The sequence below is a fragment of the Annulohypoxylon maeteangense genome (genome assembly GCF_022496945.1).
Source record: "Annulohypoxylon maeteangense strain CBS 123835 unplaced genomic scaffold GGS22scaffold_2, whole genome shotgun sequence".
In the NCBI taxonomy this organism is placed as follows: Eukaryota; Fungi; Ascomycota; class Sordariomycetes; order Xylariales; family Hypoxylaceae; genus Annulohypoxylon; species Annulohypoxylon maeteangense.
Genome location: NW_025953249.1, coordinates 604,363 through 623,079, shown reverse-complemented (window position 1 = coordinate 623,079; position 18,717 = coordinate 604,363). Strand labels below are relative to the sequence as shown.

At 44.2% G+C, this 18,717-nt stretch overlaps 9 protein-coding genes across 9 annotated transcripts; 6 read left to right on the top strand and 3 right to left on the bottom strand.

The window, feature by feature from the left end:
• Positions 1–358: 358 nt before the first annotated feature.
• On the top strand, positions 359–2,161 carry GGS22DRAFT_196602 (uncharacterized protein; the record flags this gene model as incomplete). Its single annotated transcript, XM_047965857.1, has 7 exons — positions 359–472; positions 532–591; positions 682–731; positions 786–1,021; positions 1,088–1,695; positions 1,769–1,921; positions 1,991–2,161. The coding sequence occupies 7 exons, from the start codon at positions 359–361 to the stop codon at positions 2,153–2,155; spliced, it is 1,386 nt and encodes a 461-aa protein (XP_047822560.1). The 3' UTR covers positions 2,156–2,161.
• A 1,618-nt stretch (positions 2,162–3,779) lies between these two features.
• GGS22DRAFT_196600 (uncharacterized protein) lies at positions 3,780–4,638 on the top strand (the record flags this gene model as incomplete). Its single annotated transcript, XM_047965856.1, has 1 exon — positions 3,780–4,638. One exon carries the CDS (start codon positions 3,780–3,782, stop codon positions 4,596–4,598), a length of 819 nt encoding a protein of 272 aa, XP_047822559.1. The 3' UTR covers positions 4,599–4,638.
• Positions 4,639–5,273: 635 nt separating this feature from the next.
• On the bottom strand, positions 5,274–6,922 carry GGS22DRAFT_152222 (uncharacterized protein). The gene is made up of 4 exons (XM_047959644.1): positions 6,521–6,922; positions 6,359–6,466; positions 5,920–6,302; positions 5,274–5,848 (listed from the first exon to the last, which is right to left on the bottom strand). Exons 1-4 carry the CDS (start codon positions 6,680–6,682, stop codon positions 5,281–5,283), a joined length of 1,221 nt encoding a protein of 406 aa, XP_047822558.1. The 5' UTR covers positions 6,683–6,922; the 3' UTR covers positions 5,274–5,280.
• Positions 6,923–7,289: 367 nt separating this feature from the next.
• GGS22DRAFT_152221 (S-adenosyl-L-methionine-dependent methyltransferase) lies at positions 7,290–8,663 on the top strand. Its single transcript, XM_047959643.1, has 5 exons — positions 7,290–7,503; positions 7,581–7,688; positions 7,755–8,005; positions 8,066–8,219; positions 8,286–8,663. The coding sequence occupies exons 1-5, from the start codon at positions 7,454–7,456 to the stop codon at positions 8,554–8,556; spliced, it is 834 nt and encodes a 277-aa protein (XP_047822557.1). The 5' UTR covers positions 7,290–7,453; the 3' UTR covers positions 8,557–8,663.
• GGS22DRAFT_152219 (alpha/beta-hydrolase) lies at positions 8,664–9,756 on the bottom strand. The gene is made up of 2 exons (XM_047959642.1): positions 9,153–9,756; positions 8,664–9,081 (listed from the first exon to the last, which is right to left on the bottom strand). The coding sequence occupies exons 1-2, from the start codon at positions 9,564–9,566 to the stop codon at positions 8,722–8,724; spliced, it is 774 nt and encodes a 257-aa protein (XP_047822556.1). The 5' UTR covers positions 9,567–9,756; the 3' UTR covers positions 8,664–8,721.
• A 1,058-nt stretch (positions 9,757–10,814) lies between these two features.
• Positions 10,815–12,550, top strand: GGS22DRAFT_184300 (cytochrome P450; the record flags this gene model as incomplete). Its single annotated transcript, XM_047964175.1, has 3 exons — positions 10,815–11,747; positions 11,806–11,927; positions 11,977–12,550. 3 exons carry the CDS (start codon positions 10,815–10,817, stop codon positions 12,548–12,550), a joined length of 1,629 nt encoding a protein of 542 aa, XP_047822555.1.
• Positions 12,551–13,681: 1,131 nt separating this feature from the next.
• On the top strand, positions 13,682–14,019 carry GGS22DRAFT_184299 (uncharacterized protein; the record flags this gene model as incomplete). The annotated part of the gene is made up of 2 exons (XM_047964174.1): positions 13,682–13,847; positions 13,907–14,019. The coding sequence occupies 2 exons, from the start codon at positions 13,682–13,684 to the stop codon at positions 14,017–14,019; spliced, it is 279 nt and encodes a 92-aa protein (XP_047822554.1).
• An 839-nt stretch (positions 14,020–14,858) lies between these two features.
• On the top strand, positions 14,859–15,753 carry GGS22DRAFT_196598 (glycoside hydrolase; the record flags this gene model as incomplete). The annotated part of the gene is made up of 1 exon (XM_047965855.1): positions 14,859–15,753. One exon carries the CDS (start codon positions 14,859–14,861, stop codon positions 15,624–15,626), a length of 768 nt encoding a protein of 255 aa, XP_047822553.1. The 3' UTR covers positions 15,627–15,753.
• Positions 15,754–16,826: 1,073 nt separating this feature from the next.
• On the bottom strand, positions 16,827–18,570 carry GGS22DRAFT_152216 (P-loop containing nucleoside triphosphate hydrolase protein). The gene is made up of 3 exons (XM_047959641.1): positions 17,635–18,570; positions 17,368–17,577; positions 16,827–17,314 (listed from the first exon to the last, which is right to left on the bottom strand). The coding sequence occupies exons 1-3, from the start codon at positions 18,400–18,402 to the stop codon at positions 16,931–16,933; spliced, it is 1,362 nt and encodes a 453-aa protein (XP_047822552.1). The 5' UTR covers positions 18,403–18,570; the 3' UTR covers positions 16,827–16,930.
• Between the last annotated feature and the right edge of the window lie 147 nt (positions 18,571–18,717).

Sequence of the window (18,717 nt, the reverse complement as noted above, 5' to 3'; positions counted from 1 at the left end):
TGTCCATATTGTGTGCTTAGAGGCCCCTACTAAACTTCAGTTCATTTTCACCACCTACCTAGTATTTACTTTGATAGCCCTCGAGCATTAATTGACTATGCAATTGCAGATGTTATGGCTAGGTCTCGAGCACGATGCCAGGGCAGAATTACGCGAAAGGAAGAGCTGAATATGGGTGTGATGCCTTGGTGGCGTCGCCCGTCATCCTAGGCCACCTAGGCTTTCTTTTCAGCCGCACCAAGACTATAGGAATCAGAGAGACTTTTCTGTGTATTACAATAGTCTATTTTCTCCTACTCCTGACCATAAATGCTGCCGATCTATTTTCTTATAGTTACTTTGGGAAACTTTCTCCGCAATGAAGTCAGATCTCAAACCAGACATCTTCCAAGAGCTTCAAGCGAGACACTTTACGTGCCTGCGTGATTTTAACCCAGTTGAAATCCAAGTCATCGAAGTGGGCGGGTTTGAGGTATGTTTTTAAGGAAGCAATGAGTGTCAGGTTAGCTCGGTTCACTCACAGGTACTCAGACCGGAAACCCAACCGTTCAGTCGTTCGTAGTGAAACCAGAAGAATTAGAGGGTTGGCTTGTAAGTGTATAACGAGATGCCTTCCTACCATTGTATATCTAGGTAGTTACTCTTCGGCACCATGCTAAAATGCGATTGTTGGGCCCACAGAGTCGAATTGACGAAAACCAGGGACAGTCGAAGCGCAAATTGCGGATTATGTAAACCGCCTCTGGTTGATGTGAATAATATGCCCTAATACTTCAAGCTTTTAGGCTCGGGTACCTTGGAAAAGGAACGAAGTATGACTACATGATGCCTACTGGAGACAACATCGCAACAGGCGTCTCGGAGTTCGCCCTACCCTTCTCTCAAAAACATTTCGGAATGGTTTCGGAGAAGTTTAGACTGCCGAAGATAACGTCCATACTACTCACTAAAGGCGCTAGAGCAATAAGGGGTCACTTTCAGGTTGAAAGGATATCATCTAAGGAAGAGAATACGGCATACGGTATGGTAATGTTATCAATAAAACCTCTAAAAAATACCGAAATATGCTGAACTTTATGAATTATAGGAATGGCTATGAGCTCATTTAGTAGCTTGCTGATTGGAATTAAACTAGCAATCTCGATGTCGTACAGTCCTTGTACGGGTGTCACCAACGCCATACTTCTAGGAAGTGGTTCTAGCAATGACTTTTCATGGCTCCAGCGAGATTTAGAGCACCTGGTGTCCTTAGCTGACAACCCTTTTCTCGTTATTACACTCATCTGTCAACGTCTCATGGAGGCTATATATGCTTCCATAGACGACAATTTCGATCGATTACACCAGGTGGAGATCGGGAGTGGCCAGACAGGAATCATGATGTTTGGTGAGAACGGAATGCCGATGCCCCGAGGAAATTGCGAAGACCCCAACCTCTCGACTACAGTTCTTGGTGTGGCACAGCAGGCACTCGCGATTGAAGCCTACATACAAGGACATCAACTGACTGTAAGGTCTGCCAAAAGTGAACTATTGGAATTCCCATGGCAGCGCTTCTCTCCAATCAACCATGATCGCATCCTTGAGCAGAACGAACTCATTATCAAACAACTTGATTTCACCAATCGAACGCTAGATTTTGCGCTCCTTCGGGTTGGCCATCTGAAACAAAGGGCAAATGTGCAAGCGACAGCTGTAGGCTTCTCTATTTCTTCTTGTCATTTCCAGCCCTATTTTAGTGATTCTTAGATCTAACCCCTATACATAGATCACCAATTTACTCGCACAGCGGAATAACGAAATAAATCGCAAACTAGCTGAATCTAGCACAAGTATTGCTCGCGATACGAGACGAGATAGCTTGGCGATGAAATCGATTGCGGTTTTGACGATGATATTCCTCCCAGGCACATTCACGGCTGTAAGTCCCAAGTTATCTACCAGGGACCTAAAAAGGGGTAAATGGACACTAACCAAACTTTGACCCAAGACATACTTCAGCACTCCTGCGATGACAGCATTACAGCCATCCCAAAATCTTTATTGGATTGTCACGGTGCCACTGACAGTTATTGTTGTACTTGTATGGTTACTTGCATTCCAATTTTGGGTTGCTGCCAAATTTCAGTCCATCCGTAGAGGAAACATGATCTAATAGAAAAATCTCTTTATGATGCATCGTAGTGAGTCATTCTCAGTGGCTACCACAAAATCCATGTCATAACTTGGCTTCAACGTCGCTCCATCATCCTATCTGTTTGAGGGCAAGTCATTAACCTGGATAGGTCTCACTCCTATGACTGAGCACGTCGTGATTAGGATGGCGGATATTCGGGGCGAAGGTTCTGGTAGATGCCCCACTAAGAGGTCAGACATGTGGTTTCTTGTCATTGTCATTCTGCCATGTCACAGAAACATAAAATAGGTGGATATATGAGAGTAAGTGGTTGAATCCACTAGATTGTGAGTGTATTTGGTAAGTTCCTACCGGCTATCGTGAAGCAGGCCACAGGACCGGAATAGGAGACGCTTTACAAGTAGTATTGCCTCCCTTGGCAATGAACAATGGCTCGAGGTTCCTTGAAAAACGGCACGTGTGAATTGGAAGAATCACTGCACACCACGAATCAGTGGTGACGCTCGTTGTTTGACACAGCACAGAAATCTGAGTCCTTGTGATCTGAGCTTCTCGGATATCTCGTCTATAAAATGTGCGCACGTCAAGTACAATCTTCTTTTCAGTTGCCTCTAAGACACCACACGATCATTTCTTAGCATTATCTATACCACAAAAGATTATTGTACAAGGAAATTCTTACAAAATGAGTGCGTGTATCAACATAGGTCCCAACGAGAGGGTGACAGAAACCCAAATCGATGACACCGAGAAAAGTATTGAAGAGTTCAAGGGTTTCTTTCGTAAGGTTCTTTGCGATAAAGAAATTCTAACCTTTTCCGACCAACTTTATGTCCGCAAGATTCGAGATTGGGCTTCCGATACCAATAAAGTGTTGCTAGACGCTAATGATTCTGCCCAGAAAGATGATGAGTATACCAACGCCATTAGTCATATGACGAATGGCCTATGCGATCTCATTGATACTGCAGAAGATATTCTGAAAATGAACGAGGAGAAGAAGCGGGAGTATGAGATGAAGCTAGAGAAAATAAGAGAGGAAGAGAGGAGGAAGGAGGAAGAAGAGAAGGAAGAAGAAGAGAAGAGTAAGCACAAGTAAAGGGAGAAAGGAGAATATGAGTTGCTGCTAGCAGGTGAAGCGCAAGTGCTGTATAATACCCGAGGCGCTTATGATATTATGTAGATATCCTAGGTACTTTATTGTGTTTAATTTACTCAAGATTAGGTATTACCTAATGATAGTTATCTCGGTAGGTATCTACTAAGACTGGATTGTGAATAAACAGAAAGTCTCGAATGCTGCGATACTATTGTTTAGTAGGTACAGGTAGCTTATGTGCATCGGTCTTATAGTTCTCTTCAGAGTTATGAAAGGTATAGTATGACTAGATAGGAGCTAGAGGTTACGACTCCTTTGTTATAATTATCTAAATATCAAAGAAGGACTAGCATGCTTGCGAAGCTTTAACAAAGGTCTTGTTAACCTAAAGAGATGTGACAATTTATTTAGCCTAATATCTACCTGTGCTTGAACAGTTAAACTGGCCAAGATCTGGTGAATTGATTATCAACAATAATCTTATCCGCGTCATTATATTTAGGCCTTAGGAAGAAGCTATAATTAGATCAACTATCATTCACGATGCAGACGAAAGTGATATTCGACAGGACTGGGAGTATCTTAGGGAAGATACCGGTGAAGAGACGCGAACCTAGCCCTTGTCAGGAGGTTGACAGTAGTAACGCAGGCCGTAGCTACCGATTTCCAAAAGGCAAGCGCAACTCGTTTTACAGAAAAAGGAGGCCAGATTATCTCCAAGATAACTACCAAGAAGATTCTGACACCATGCCCTTGTTAAATCAAAGCAGGCCCTGGTCTATGGTTGAGAGCTATCTTATGACAACCCAACCCATGGATGTTGACAATGGACAGGAAGAAAATTCGGGCGACAGAAGCTTTTTCCCGACACCGATGGTCACATTCTTAGTCGAACAGCCGCAAAATCTCTCATGTATGATTTGCCGAGAAAACATCAAGATGACTAAGACTATTGCATACGACACGCCGGGGATCTTACCATGTGGTCATGTAGCTTGTTATGAGTGTTTAGACAGATGGGTCAAGGAGCATAAGAATTGTCCAGTCTGCCGCACCAGTATGGTACATCCGGGTTGTAAGCACGATGCCATGATTTTGCCGATCACCTACACGGAGGTTACTCGTATACCGAAAACGATTCCCATGGGAGGGGCAATAGGACAGGATTGTTTGGATTGCAGAGAGGCCGACTTGAGATTGACGGCACACATGAAGTTTAAAGAAAACATAGAGGATCTTAAGAATTATCGGCATGGAAAAGAACCCTTCGAAAAACAATTAGCACAAGAAGTGGAAGAGTCTATAAGAAGTAGCGCTCATGATTATTGGTCTGATTTAGGATATTCTTCGTTGGCGTGGTAGCTCTGGGGGTCGGTGTTTATTGTTTCAGCGGACGCGATATCTCGTATCTTTGAAAGGTGTTTCCTGGGTTTTGATCTAGTTTACTTGATGGATAGTTTATTGTTTATAACTACTGGTCTACTAAGTAATATGTTTAATAAAAGAATGGATTACGCACCTGGGCAGATAGTTGACAAATCATGACCATACTACCTAGGTACAGCTAGGTACTTAGGTACTAGGCATATACGTGCTATAATACAGGGGTTCGTTACCCTAGGTAGCCCTAGAGCACCTTAGAACTGCACTGTTGGAAATCTATTGTACTAGCCCCTCCAGTAAAGTCTACGGAATACAGCATCCACAAATGCCCTGTGCTCAATTATGATTGGTTGAGTCTCTTAACCCCTCCAAAGGATGGTGTACAATGGCGCACGGCCCCCTAAGAGCTACCGGCTACCTACTAGGGCTACCGATTGTGTACAGGCTGCAGTAATAGGTTAAGGGCTAATCCATGGATGCGCTATATTTACAAGGTATCTCGCCCTCTTCCCCCTATGATTATAGCGCATCTTTGCGCAAAGTTGGTGTTATCATGCCCACAGGTGCATCATTGAATTGTTGTAGGTACCTATTCGATAGATTGAATTAATTTCCAAGTATATTAAATATGGATATTAGTATACATTAATATGGTATAAATTCATTCCTCTGAATTGACCTTCCAGCTCTTGGTTACATTTATCGCGCTGTAAGGTTCGACTTTCTCCCCGAGCTTTGCCAACTCCACTGACTCATCGCCACTCTTAGAATTAGCCGAGTCCACTTGCGTAAAGCATCTCGTCTGTTGCGTCCACCCGATTTCCTCACTCAAACTGGTACGACTGGCCAGAGTTGTGTTGAGAGGATATAGTTTATCCACGTGCTTCTGAAGTCGCGCACTCTCCAAGTCGTCCTCAATGTACATCGTAGCACGCCTATCGGTGCTTGAGCCGATCTTCATCGAGCCAGGGACCGGCCTCAGGTATCTAGAAGAGAAATTGTTGTACAGCCCTTTTAGCCCTCCAGCGTCAGAGCTGAACGACGATTTGACCCTCCCCGTGAAAGATGTCATGAGGGGTTGCATGGTTGGTAGACATGCGCAGATAATTGACAGGTTCGCCTCCAATGCCCCGAGAAGACATGCGATGCCACCATATTCAGTGAAGTGAGTCACCATCCATTCTGCGCGAGTATTATAAACAAGGCGAGTTATGGAGATAACACAGATCCTAGATGGTTAGCCGGAACGAATAAGAAGACCAAGATGGTTACATGTAATAAGGGTAAATGTGATACTTACAAAATTCCTATCGTAAAAAGGACCGTCAGGGCAATCTTTTTACTTATTTTCAATGAGAGGGTCCACACAACTGGTACAGGGAGAAAAAGGATTAGACAGTCTAGAGTAACACCTATGGCTGCTTGCGCAACGTAGAAATATGAGGTGTTGATGCAATGATAGTTCGGGTACGATGTCTTATCCCAGTTGGCCTCAAAAGGTGTGCAGCTAGCCAGCGAGGCCACGAGGAAGCTTATTCCATATCCGGTGGTAGCTGCCATCAGGACATAAGCTGCGATACGAAACCGATTATGGGTTGAGAAAACGGAAAGCAGGAAGTCCAGGATTGAAATTTTGACGAATGCCACTGCCAGAGACCCGCATACGTCAACGACTAAGAATTGCTGCGTTTTACGTCAGAAGGCTTTTATACGAATGACTGATATTCCTGTGTTATTACCTTGGTCGAGAAGAGCAGCTCTTCTTCAGTAACGTGTATCACTTTCTGGCCAATCCCTCCTTTCGTGATACAATAGTTTTCGCTGACAACCAGGCCAAACGAAAACAGCTGAATGATAGGACTTTAGTATTTGGTATACTCTAAGTACTCTATTCCACTCACCCATGAGGCGACAATCATGTAGTCGCATAATCTAACCTTGACTCGCCGGATATAACGAGCCCAAAACCTTAGGAGAACGGCAAAAAAGGCGAGCGCAAGACCACAGCTGTTGACTATGAGAACTGCGGTAGGGAATCTCATGCTCGTGTTGTAGGGCGCCATTTTTCTCGTCGGTTTGTGAATTATCGATTGGCAGAGGAAAGACAAATCGAAATTGCCGCTGGTATCAAGGACAACGATGTGGGAGGCGTGTTTGAGAAATAGTGAATCCTCCAGGTGTATACCTGATGTCCGACACAGGCTCCGAATCCTCGGAATTGATCATCTAAGACATCACCTTGCACCGCGAGGGACGAGCCGCATGTATGTTTTAGAGCGGGGAGCGAACCGAGAATCCTACCGCAACGCGCGCGGCATTATCGCACCCAGGGTCGTAGGTAAGGAGCCAATAAATTGCGGAATGGAAATGATCCGCCAGATCTGCTGGGATCCAATTCAATGCACAGATTTCTATCACTTATAACTTTATTTTGTTTGGGTCTATAGGCTCTGAGGTAACATTGGGGGTCACTATTTAGAATCCTTCCATTAGCGTGATAGCGAGGCATTGCAGCAGCCCTACGTAACCGGGCGTTGAGTCTATACATAAAAGGTAAAGCCTACCCCCATACCATCTGCATGGAGAAAGGCTACGAGGGTTACATTTTACCAAAACATCCTTCCTACATGTAGGTACGGCCTTCACTCATAATGTTACATGGCATGTTATAAACATGCAAATATACGACTCTATTTCTTCAAGGTGATATAGTAAGCCAGCCTGCATCGCTACCGTCACCTGCATATACTTAGGTGAAATCGTTTCTCTCCTTTTGTTTCACATCAAGCCACCGAATCTACACCTTTATCTGTGCTGGAGTCTAGTTCTACAGGATGGAGCAAGAAGCGTACATACTCGGCCGCAACTTTTCGGCAAATGCCAGGTCTGACCCCCTTTATCTTACACACCGAAGATAGTGTGATCTTCAGATTGTGATCTCTAGATTAACGAGCGAACTAGGCTTAATCTCCAATACTTCCTGTGGAAAGATGGGGGATTCTCTCTGCACCCTAGCATACCGGCAAATACAGAAAATCTACGAGTGGCGGAAATTGGCGTGGGCACTGGGTAGGTATTATTGTCCCTCCATTACCGTCTACCAATCATTTTACTGTACTGAAACATGTTTCGTAGGATCTGGCTGGTCGATCTCGCTCGATACCTACCTCCGTCTGCTCATATTGACGGGTTTGATATCGACTTGAGCCAGTGTTCTCCAAGGGAATGGTTGCCACCTAATGTGTCCCTGCATAAGGTAGATTGTGTGGCGCCATTACCTGAGCACCTACTAGAGCAGTATGACATAGTTCATATCCAGCTGTTTCATCTAGCAGTGCACAACAACGACCCTGCACCAATCATACAGAATCTCGTTAAGCTTCTCAGTATGTTCCTCCCGAGCGTATCTACATCTCTGAATCTACACATACTTACAAGAATTCTAGAGCCTGGAGGTTGGATCTCCTGGGGAGAAATGGATTATAGTAGTTGGAAAATCATGAGAACGGAGGCGGGAAAAGATGTTGAGGATAACCTAACCCCGCTCCTGGGGACGATAGGAACACTAGGGGGGACGAGACCCAACTGGACAGCTGATGAGTAAGTAAACCTTCAAATGGATGATTCGTAAGGGAATATGTCTAATTTCGTTATACCGAGTAATAGTTGGCCGATTAGATTACCAGATTCATTCAAGAAGTATGGGCTAACTAATATTGCAACCAACAATCGACCATTCCCACTAGAGCTGTTTCTTTTCCAGCTAGATACAGCACTGATGGCATGCGAGGAGGTTAGCTACAAAGCACTAGACCCGATGCGTAATGGTTCTGGTGATCAATGTAGGGCATTGATTTCAGGGGTTCATCAAAATAGGCAGAAACTTGCCTATAACGTAGGCCGATTGACCGTTGTCGGGCAGCGCCCTTTCAAATGAGGCCCAAGGACAATCATGGAGTCAACAGTATGGCTAAAATAGTATGATTCTCGTATGTTAGGTACCTATGGATCTAGCAGAAGCAGATAGACTTGAATTTGATTCTATGCCTACTATAGAACCATCCTGACTCCTACTCTTCAGCTAATCTTCTAGTAATAGGCACTAGGTAAATTTGGATCCCCCGGTTGCCTCGCTGATGAGAGTCTGAGCAGTCCACTCAGGCCTACTAATAAATGGAGAATGGCCGGTATCAACGCGAATGACTTTCTCAATCTTATTTGGACCACTTGCTATGGCCGTGTCAATGAGATACTGGGCGGCTACCACAGTACTTGGTCGGTCCGCAGTACATAGGATATAGGTGGTTGGGATATGCCGCCAGGAAGCGTAGTTGGTAATGCTCCAATAAGATCCGAAGCTCTGTGGGCGTAAGTCCTTGGCAAGTTCAGCAACAGTTTCGTCGTCGATGTCCTGATAAAACATGTCCTTGGCATCCTCCGGGCGGATAGTAATAATGCCGGCCTAGATGTAGCGAATTGTTAGACGTATTTAATCAACGTAAGCGAGGGGTTAGCTTGGAGTATTACGCCTACATTGAGATCAGTCTTCATTTCAGGAACCATGTTGTCGCGAGTGCCACGAGGAGAGTGTTGAAAGCCTTCAGGTACCAAAAACGCGGTGATGTAAATCAGTCTTAGAACCCCGCCTTTCAGACCCTTGAACGTGGTTGTCTGCTTGCCAAGGCCTTCTAAAGCGGTGCCTGCAGTCATGCCACTGAAACTATGCGCGACGACGACGACATCATGTTTTTGGATGAGATCGGTTACTGTCTTCCGAATGATTTCTACATCTCCTGACCAGTCGGGCGTCGGCGGAGTGGAGCCAGTCGAAGGCAGGGCGGGAGCAACGGCACGGTAGTTCGCCTTTTCAAGTTCGGAAATAAGGCTGTTCCAGCATTTAGGGCTATGCCACGCCCCATGGAGAAGAACAAAGACTGGTTTAGACATTGTCTGCTGATGAATAACAAAAGGCACCGTGGCGAACCTACTCGAGCATCAATCATATGACGCCATGAAGGTATTTAAAAAGACTCGTAAAAGGATCCAATGTGTTAACGGCAATCAACTTTGCCGGTTTGCAACACTTAGGGCGAACAACGTAGGTAGATTTGATGAACTAACATCATATCATCGATCCCTATCGAAATAAGCTTACGAGATGTCTTGTTAGACGAAACAATAAGGGTAGCTACACCACGCGGGTGGAACTGCGTGGGTGGAACTCTGTGGGTGGCTAGGATACTACGTAGGGAGGTACGGATGCGGTATAATGCATGGAATCCATATGCAGGCAATAACATGGGGATTTCTGGGTCTACCGTTCGGGTATTTAGTTGGTTGGAACAATAAGATGCTTAGAATTGGTGATATTGTTGCAGGCTGTAGGGTCCAATTGTTTCGTTTCATTGTACTAGGAATCCGATCCTTTCGCATCTAAACTCAATCATATTATCGCGAACGGTAAGATGCGGCAAATATGACAATTAACCTATCAGGTAATTTGAAATCTCATACAATAGGATTGAATTATGTACTAGGTAAGAATGGGATCTCTACCTAGGTAGGTTAGGTAATTACCTAGCATAAATTTACGAATAGGGGTTGATGGAGTGAGTAGGGAAAAGCAACGATTACCTAAGCCAAGAGTTGCTTAGTCATAAGCTTCACCCCTGATTAGTAATATCCTCACATAGGTAGTAAATCTGCCGAAAAGATATTGCGTAAATGCAATCAACCTAAATCAGTTGTTTCAAATACACTATTGAGAATGCATGATGCGGGAAGGAATGGAAGCAGCTCCAATGGCCACTAAACGAGTACCACGGTTACAACCTATCTACCTAGGTACCTACCTAGTATACAGGAATTCTGCATGTATAAGTCGGCACCGGCAGTCGTTCCAATAATGCAACTCTACCATGCGTTCCTGAGGATACTACCACACCTGCTCGACCACCATGTGATTTTTCGACATACCGCGAATCATCACGATACTATAGGTCAGTCTCAATAGTTCGAAGATGAATCGGCAATTGATATCATAAGACACGGTGCACCGCGTCTTGAAATCGGGAGGTCATGTTTTCATGGCCTCTTGAGCTGTATGGAAGAATCTCCCAAGTATTTCGAATCGTTCTGGCGCAATCTACGTCACTGAAGTTATCTCGAATTTTACCCAAGAAACCAACTCTCACTATGATATCGATAGAACCCTATGAAACCGGTCTCCTGGCCGCTATCCTAGGGGTTCTATCTCATCTTGCAATCTTCATTAGAGGAGAATGGCATATGCAGGCCCCAACGCTAGTAAAGATCTATTCTTTATTTGCGTTTACAGTCTTCTTCATTTTTTACCGCGCTGAGGGAGATGTGAATACCAGCTTCACTTCAACTGCATTCCTGGTAAGCTCCTACGCTATCGGGCTGTTCACTAGCATCATCATATACCGAAAATTCTTCCACCGTCTCCGTCATTTTCCTGGCCCTTGGATGGCTGGGGCGACAAAGTTTTGGCATGTGTGGAAATGTCGTACTGGACAGAACTATCTTGTCCTCGAAGAACTCCGCAAGCAATACGGACCTGTCATTCGAACCGGACCAGAAGAACTTACTTTTATCGATGCTGCTGTTCCTCTAGCTGTTGACGGTCCCGGAAACGAATGCACCAAAGCCGTCTGGTACGACTTTTTGCTCCCTGAGATCGCGCTCAACACAACGAGAAGCATAAAAGACCACAATGCGCGAAGACGGGTCTGGGATCGAGGCTTCAGTCCGAAAGCGCTTGCCATTTACGAAGAACGCGTGGTAGAATACGCCGAAACGCTAGCAGCCCAAATTGAAAAACTTGCCCTCGTGGGAGCCCCGATCAATGTATCTGACTGGTTCTACTGGTTCACGTTCGATGTCATGGGCGAGTTTGCCTTCGCGCACTCATTTGGGATGCTTCAAGACGAGAAGTGGCACTTTGCTGTACGCTTACTACGCAAAGCTATGAGCTTGTTAGGGCCGTTTAGCCCAGTGCCTTGGATCGCTCAGATCGCGTTCTACATTACCCCCTGGATGTACATCGTTAAGGATTGGCTTGCGATGATGCAGTGGTGTAGGGACCGCATGACCGACAGGATAAAGGTTAGTTTTTTCCTTATTATTATGTCACATTTGTTATCCTGGTCTAACTGAACTATAGGCGAAAGTTTCGAGACCAGATGTTTCACACTGGCTTATTGATGCCTCTTTACAAAAAGGCTCGCTTGAAGCCGACCGGGAATGGCTGAACGGAGACGCCGTTACCATTATCATTGCTGGAAGGTAAGTTAGAATTCGGCCAATATCGCCATGTTTCTCTAATTCTAGTTAGTGACACGATCGCCCCGACTCTCGTATTTGCCTTCTATGAGCTTGCTAGAAGTCCATGGCATCAAGACAAGTTGCTTTCGGAACTTGAAGGGATAGACATTTACGACCGCGTTCAACTTCAAGGATGTGCCCATTTGACGGCCATCATCAATGAAACCCTTCGCCTCTACCCCCCAGTGCCTACAGGAGGCTATCGCCAGTCCCCACCTTCTGGGATGACTATCAACAATACATATATCCCGGGCAATGTTACCATTGTGTCGCCTCGCTATTCTCTAGCACGCCTTGATTCCTCCTATGAATGTGCTGACCATTTTATCCCTGAACGCTGGACTACTCAGCCAGAGATGATCAAGGATGCCCGGGGTTTCGCACCATTCTCTCAGGGCCGATTCAATTGTGTCGGAAAGTCACTCGCAATGAGTGAGATGCGGTTTGTGATTGCCTTGCTGGTGAAGAAGTTTGAGGTCGGATTTTGGGGAGATGATAAAGGCGACAAGCTATTTTCTGATCTAAAGGACCAGTTTACGGCCTCACCCGGTCGACTAGATTTACGATTTGGAGTGAGGGAGTGATGTTTGGTTCTTGAGCTTGATGGTACGTAAGTATCTTTGTTTTACTAACCACATGATGGAGCTTTAATTGCTGGCCACTTACGGATATTCTTGTATAACTTTTCCTTGTATTTGAATTTAAACGACCTAGTTCTTTAATAATTACAAAGAATCTTCCATCCGTACCTTTACAAGGTTCTATTCTACACCCCAGTCCTCACCATGTTACACCAAGATTATGTAATACTTAGTCATCTTCTCTCGTTTCGAGGTTCTAGTTACCCATTAGCCAACTTGTTCAAGCAATTACTTGAATTATGATGATTAAACCCAAATTTTAAATGCTATATAGTACTAGGTACCTAACCTTACGATCGGCCCTCGTGTATTTTTACAAACTGCACATCTAGACCTTACGTAATAGATTACCTAATCCATTATTCTCGATGAGTCAGCGACTATGCTTATTAAGCATTCTCCTATGTCGTTTTGACATGAATACCTAGCATAATTACATTGAAACCTATACCATTATATACCAACCTGGATGGTATTGCTTAGATAAATTTATTATAAATATCATATTTGGGTAAATGGAAAGGGGCAAGTGGGAGCTTAAGGGTATGCCCATCAGAATCCATTAGCTGACATAATCCATGATTCCCATAGTGATGTGGGATTTCGACGTATGAATTCTCGAAGCCCACAAACTAATGAATATGCTTCCATATTTCTAAATATCGACAAACAATTGACCACATCTAACATTGTGACTATAATAATATGTGATTTCCGAAGTATAGCGAGATATGATTGGGTTACTGAGTTTGACCAATGAGATGGCCTAATCTGAGCTGTTTTGCCCGATTCGGTAAGGTGACGTCATGACATCATCGTAGTACTGGCGTCACAGACAGGATATCGTGATCCACGATTTCTTTGTTCTAAAATTTCCGGAATTTTTGGTGCTACATTATCTGATATCGTTGACGTAGTTTGTTATGTGGTGGCTCATTAGAGAATGTTGTGTTAGTACAAAAGCTCAAGCTACCCCATTCATTTTTATGTGAACAAAACACCAAGATAATTGCTCACTACGACACTTACCCAGTATTAGTCATATATTTAACATTACCAATTGAAAACGTCATTATGAGTATTGCAGCAGGAGTTGGCCACTTTTCCCAGTCCATTGTCGAATTGGCACATGGCATTTTCGCAGCCGTCGTTGGTTTCTTTCAATCGATCATCGGCGTGATTGTTGGCATCTTTCAATCTTTTATTCAGTTCCTCGAGGGTATCCTTGCTTTCCTCATAAGTATGTCCAGGTTTATCTTAACTATAATACTACCACCATATACTGACCTTCTCACTTAGACAATGTCTTTATTTTGGCAACAGGGGCAGCCCTCATGTTCGCATACGTGCTGTATTCTCAGAGACAGGGAACTACTCCCGTCAGTCGGACGATTAAGAGGAAGTCATACTGATACAAATTGGCTCTTATGATGGATTAGTGGAAGGATATCATGAGGAAATTGAAAGTTGTATAATACGGAATGCATTTCAGGGTATATGTTATAGGATATATAAGAATACTTGAAGCTAAATCATTATTACGTAACGACGTGCGTCCTGGATGGATTAGTCAGCTTACCTATCAAATACCTACTAGGTACGCATATATCAAACGAGTACTGAATAATGAACATTTAGAATCAATAGTTCGAAGAAGACTTTGATATGTTGGTATTCTATCTTGAAAATATATGATTTTTAAAGGCATAGTAACCTTGTATGCGAAGCTTTTAGCCGAAATTCTCGTAAGAGTTACAAAAAGGTGCGTTCGTCTTGGGGCTGATATTGGACGCCCGGTCCCCTATTTCGCGCCTAATCTGGCCCTGTTCAAGACCATTTTGATTCTCGTTCCGCCTTGGCAACATTCCACACATGATCCCTGGCTATTTGACATCGGACTGTTAACGTGTTTCTGCTACATTGAGATAATGGCTGAATGTTAACTTTTGGTTGATTGATATATTTATACCTAGTAAATACATAGTATCGGCTTGACGTGATGTTGGATCGATACAACCTTCCTCATCTCGGGTACAATACAAAGCACGACTATGTCTCCTGATAAGGTATGGCTAGCAATGCATTAACTCATGCATTCAATTTCTCCCTTACCAGTCTATCTTTTCGTGAATTATACCTCCCTAAGTAAGTCTTTCCCTACCTAGGTGGACAATTACTTATTTGGAGCTAGTTGCCTCTATCTCCCATTAGCACCAAGTCAAGACACTTTCTCGAGTGCAAATATTTCGAGATGCCTTCTAAATTTACATCCACTCTTCTAGCTGTTCTCTTCAGCGCTGTCTCTATTTCCGGTCACGGTCATGTTTCCACCGTAACGATTGGCAGCAAATCATATACTGGATTCGAACCGACATGGGCGCCCTATGGACCTCAGCCAGACAGCATTACTTGGAGCAATGGTGCTTCTGATAATGGATTTGTGCTCTCTTCTGCCTTTCAGAACTCTGATATCATCTGCCACCTTAGCGCCACCAATGCTGCTCTGTCTGCCCCTGTCACTGCAGGTAGCAACGTATTAGTTCAATGGAATCAATGGCCCGAATCCCACAAAGGACCTATCATTGACTACCTTGCGGATTGTGGGGGGAACTGCTCTTCGGTTGATAAAACGAAGCTTAAATGGTTCAAGATTGATGAGAAGGGACAGCTGGAATTAGGTGTTGGTAATGGAAAGACTGGAAAGTGGGCGACTGATATGATGATGGAGAAGAACTTGACTTGGAATATTGCTATTCCATCTTCTATTAAGTCTGGAAACTACGTCCTACGCCACGAACTTATCGCTCTACACGGTGGCGGCACCGAGGGCCAAACACAGATGTACCCTCAATGCATAAACCTTGAGATTTCTGGAACTGGAACTAAATCTCCAAATGGGGTTGTTGGAACGAAACTTTATACCTCAACTGACCCAGGGATTCTATATAACATCTACAATGATGAAAAGCTGTCGTCGATATCGAATTACAAGATCCCTGGGCCTGCTATAGCAGCTTGATCCATAGTCGGATCTAATTATTTAACCCAACTCTGTTACCATTATTTTATCTCTCTGCACATGGTAACCTCCTCGGACTCGCCGGATTGACGTTCAATCATACGAGTTCAAACCTGAGAAATTTCGTCGCATCTGCGGCTCATAACTCTCGGCAGGATATGGTCCCGGCGACGTTTTCAGAGGCGTGGGTATCCTGTGGTTAATTGCTATACGGGGTTGACCGTTGGGTACCGGTTTGTCTAATCAGACGGACCTCCCACTAAAATCAGACGGACAACCCACTTTACTATACCCACTCAGGTTAGTCTTTGAAATACCTACTTTAGGGTACAGCTTCCCATATAAATCTAAGTACCTTTTTGACACCCTTAGGTACTAGACTTAGGTATACAGAACTACCACTTTTCATCGACGACGACGTCGAATTTAGCCAAGATCTCAGTGTCCTCGATATGGCACTGAATAATGCTTCTATTAGGGTTCTTAAAAAACTTAAAAACTTAAAGGATAAGATATGAATCGATCTAGATAAAGCCGTATAAGATTTACCAGGATATATGCGTAGTACTTACACAATACTAACCCAAGTATGTTTGATGCTATCCACGAAGCAAAAGCGCCAGTCAAAGCCTATAATAAACGCTAGTGAGAAACCTACAACTACATAATAGTTTACCCCGGGGAGCTTTTGTAAGGGCAGCATTAAAAAGGGTTGTAAAAGGGCGACAGCAAGGTTCGCGATGGAAAGACTTTAGTCGAGAAGGTACTTAAATTTATATGGGAGTTGTACTCTAACCTATGTATCCACTGGACTAGCCCAGTTAGGTATAATAGAGTGGGTTGTCCGTCTGATTTTAGTGGGAGGTCCGTCTGATTAGACAAACCGGTTGGGTACCTAAACAGTTTGACGAGGCTACTATATCCGTGCTGAAGAAGAAGAAATCCGCCCTTCACAAATAGGGGAAGCGACGATAATGAGGAAGGATTTTCATACTTGAAACTTTGTAAGGTTTAAAGTACAAGAAAAAGTACGCACCTTGGTCAGGACATATAACTAGGCACCTACCTGAAGAAACAGGCTACTGTAACTAGAAAATGAATTTTCCTTTTCCTGAACCGTACCTCCATGGTGAATCTTACATCAATCTTGGGGTTAAACCCTAACCCTAACTTCAACCTTAACCCTATCCCAATATCCTATCCCAATTTGCGATCGGAGGCGACGGAATGAGCATCTAGTATCTCAAAAGTACCTACCTAGTCGATGTACAACGAATGAAATGATGTTACAATGTTGATGCAAGTTACTGCTCTTCTTCCATGCTATCCCGGAGAATCGCAACCTGCTTCTTGATCTCTTTCCATAAGACAAGACCATCCAAATCATCACCGTCACCAAGCACTCCAACCCAACCGTCGTTCATCTCCTCAGTAAGTGGGTGTTCGTAACTAGGATCGATTCCTTCCTCTTTCCTCGCAATGGCTAGCAATGCGGCTACGAAGGCCTCTTGCATGTAAGCAAAACTGAACTTATCCGTGATTCCAGCAATAGCGCGGCAGAGCTCGTCGGGGAATTCGATATCCTTGTTGTTAGCAAGTTTAGACTGCCAGAATTTGCAGTAAGCTATACGCTGGTCAAAATCTGGGTCAGGAAAGAGGTACTTCCGGTCGAATCGAGATGGGCGTTTCTATTTGTGTAAGTAGCTGCAGCTTGTATGAAGTAGGGAGACGAAAAGCTTACAGAAATCCCTGGATCCAAACGATCGAGGTGGTTCGTGCTGCCAATCATGAAGATGCCGTCATTGCTCTTCAATCCATCCACCTCATTTAGGAAGTAGCTTCGCACGTTATCAGACACGATGGTATCGAGGTCTTCAAATACCAAATAGCAAGGAGCGAATTGCCTTGCCTTGATAAAGATCTGTTTGATTGAAAATTCTGGGCCATTAAACTGAACGGAGTTAGTGTATAGAAACAGCTTATGAGGGCAATTTTAAGAGAAACTTACGGACGTTAGCGAACGAACGTATAGAGTCGGAATAGGATCTTTCCGGCTGTAGAGTGTGTGCATCATGGCCTTGATGGAGATCGTCTTTCCATTTCCGGGAGGTCCATAATAGATGATACCTCTCTTCCATGGGACCTTCAGACTTTTATACGTTTCTTGTGAATTGAAGAAAGACAAATGGTCGTTGATGATGGCTTTCTTCATATCCTCATCTAATATCACCGAGTCCCAAGACGAGCCCATGACACTCTGGTACAGAGCAGCATTTTTCTGCCAGTATCCTCCATCGAAGACCCAAATTTCGCCATGAAGTTCACTGCTCCATTTACCGACGGCAGCACACAGAGAATTGGCTTTGTGAATATCGGTGGAGAGGATGTAGTAGTTGTTTACCGACGGGTAAGCACCAGATCCATCCCGACCTTCAATCCGATAAACGATGAACTCGGAATCATTCCATTTGTACAAGAACTTGCCAAATACAATTTGGTCTGCCAATACACCATTCTCACCATCCATGCGCCTTGCCGATGGGATGTACATTTTCCAGCTCACCACCGATGGAAGATCGCCACCATCTTCAATGACGGTAAAACTTGCATGTCCGGCAGACGCGTAAGCAAGTAAGTTGCTGGAGATTTCCGGCGCTATCACTAGCTCAAGATTCGGGTATTCTTGCCGCAATGTCTTGACGATGACAGTATCCGTGTTCACTCGTTTGGCGGCAGAGTGATCGAAGTACGCTTCCGTCACCGTTTGAGAAGCCATACCGTAAGTACCTAGTAAATAATAATTCCCTAACAAGCGCTACTTTAGATCAATAAGCCTAGGTAGGTAGGTCTTGAAACATGGCATATAAGAGCGAGTTGTGAGCGATTGGGAAACTTCTAAATGTATTAGCTAGAGAAAAGCGGCTGCCTGTTTACCGCCCTGTCGATCGACGATTGACCTGATCCTCCGTGGTTGCGGGGGGAGTGATTGGCCTGTAGGCTGCGCCACGATCGACAATACGAGAATTTCCACAATCCGCGCCTCTAATACGAAACACACACCCTCTATTATGTTAAAGCGACGAAGTAACAC

Coding starts and splice junctions, on each gene's coding strand:
- GGS22DRAFT_152221 (XM_047959643.1), top strand. CDS start 7,454: ATGGAGCAAGAAGCGTACATACTCGGCCGCAACTTTTCGGCAAATGCC. Junction 7,504..7,580: donor AACTTTTCGGCAAATGCCAG/GTCTGACCCCCT, acceptor CGAGCGAACTAG/GCTTAATCTCCAATACTTCC. Junction 8,006..8,065: donor GAATCTCGTTAAGCTTCTCA/GTATGTTCCTCC, acceptor CAAGAATTCTAG/AGCCTGGAGGTTGGATCTCC.
- GGS22DRAFT_152216 (XM_047959641.1), bottom strand. CDS start 18,402: ATGGCTTCTCAAACGGTGACGGAAGCGTACTTCGATCACTCTGCCGCC. Junction 17,578..17,634: donor ACGTTCGTTCGCTAACGTCC/GTAAGTTTCTCT, acceptor AACTCCGTTCAG/TTTAATGGCCCAGAATTTTC. Junction 17,315..17,367: donor GTTTGGATCCAGGGATTTCT/GTAAGCTTTTCG, acceptor TTACACAAATAG/AAACGCCCATCTCGATTCGA.
- GGS22DRAFT_152222 (XM_047959644.1), bottom strand. CDS start 6,682: ATGGCGCCCTACAACACGAGCATGAGATTCCCTACCGCAGTTCTCATA. Junction 6,467..6,520: donor ACATGATTGTCGCCTCATGG/GTGAGTGGAATA, acceptor CCTATCATTCAG/CTGTTTTCGTTTGGCCTGGT. Junction 6,303..6,358: donor AGCTGCTCTTCTCGACCAAG/GTAATAACACAG, acceptor CGTAAAACGCAG/CAATTCTTAGTCGTTGACGT.
- GGS22DRAFT_152219 (XM_047959642.1), bottom strand. CDS start 9,566: ATGTCTAAACCAGTCTTTGTTCTTCTCCATGGGGCGTGGCATAGCCCT. Junction 9,082..9,152: donor AAATGAAGACTGATCTCAAT/GTAGGCGTAATA, acceptor CGCTACATCTAG/GCCGGCATTATTACTATCCG.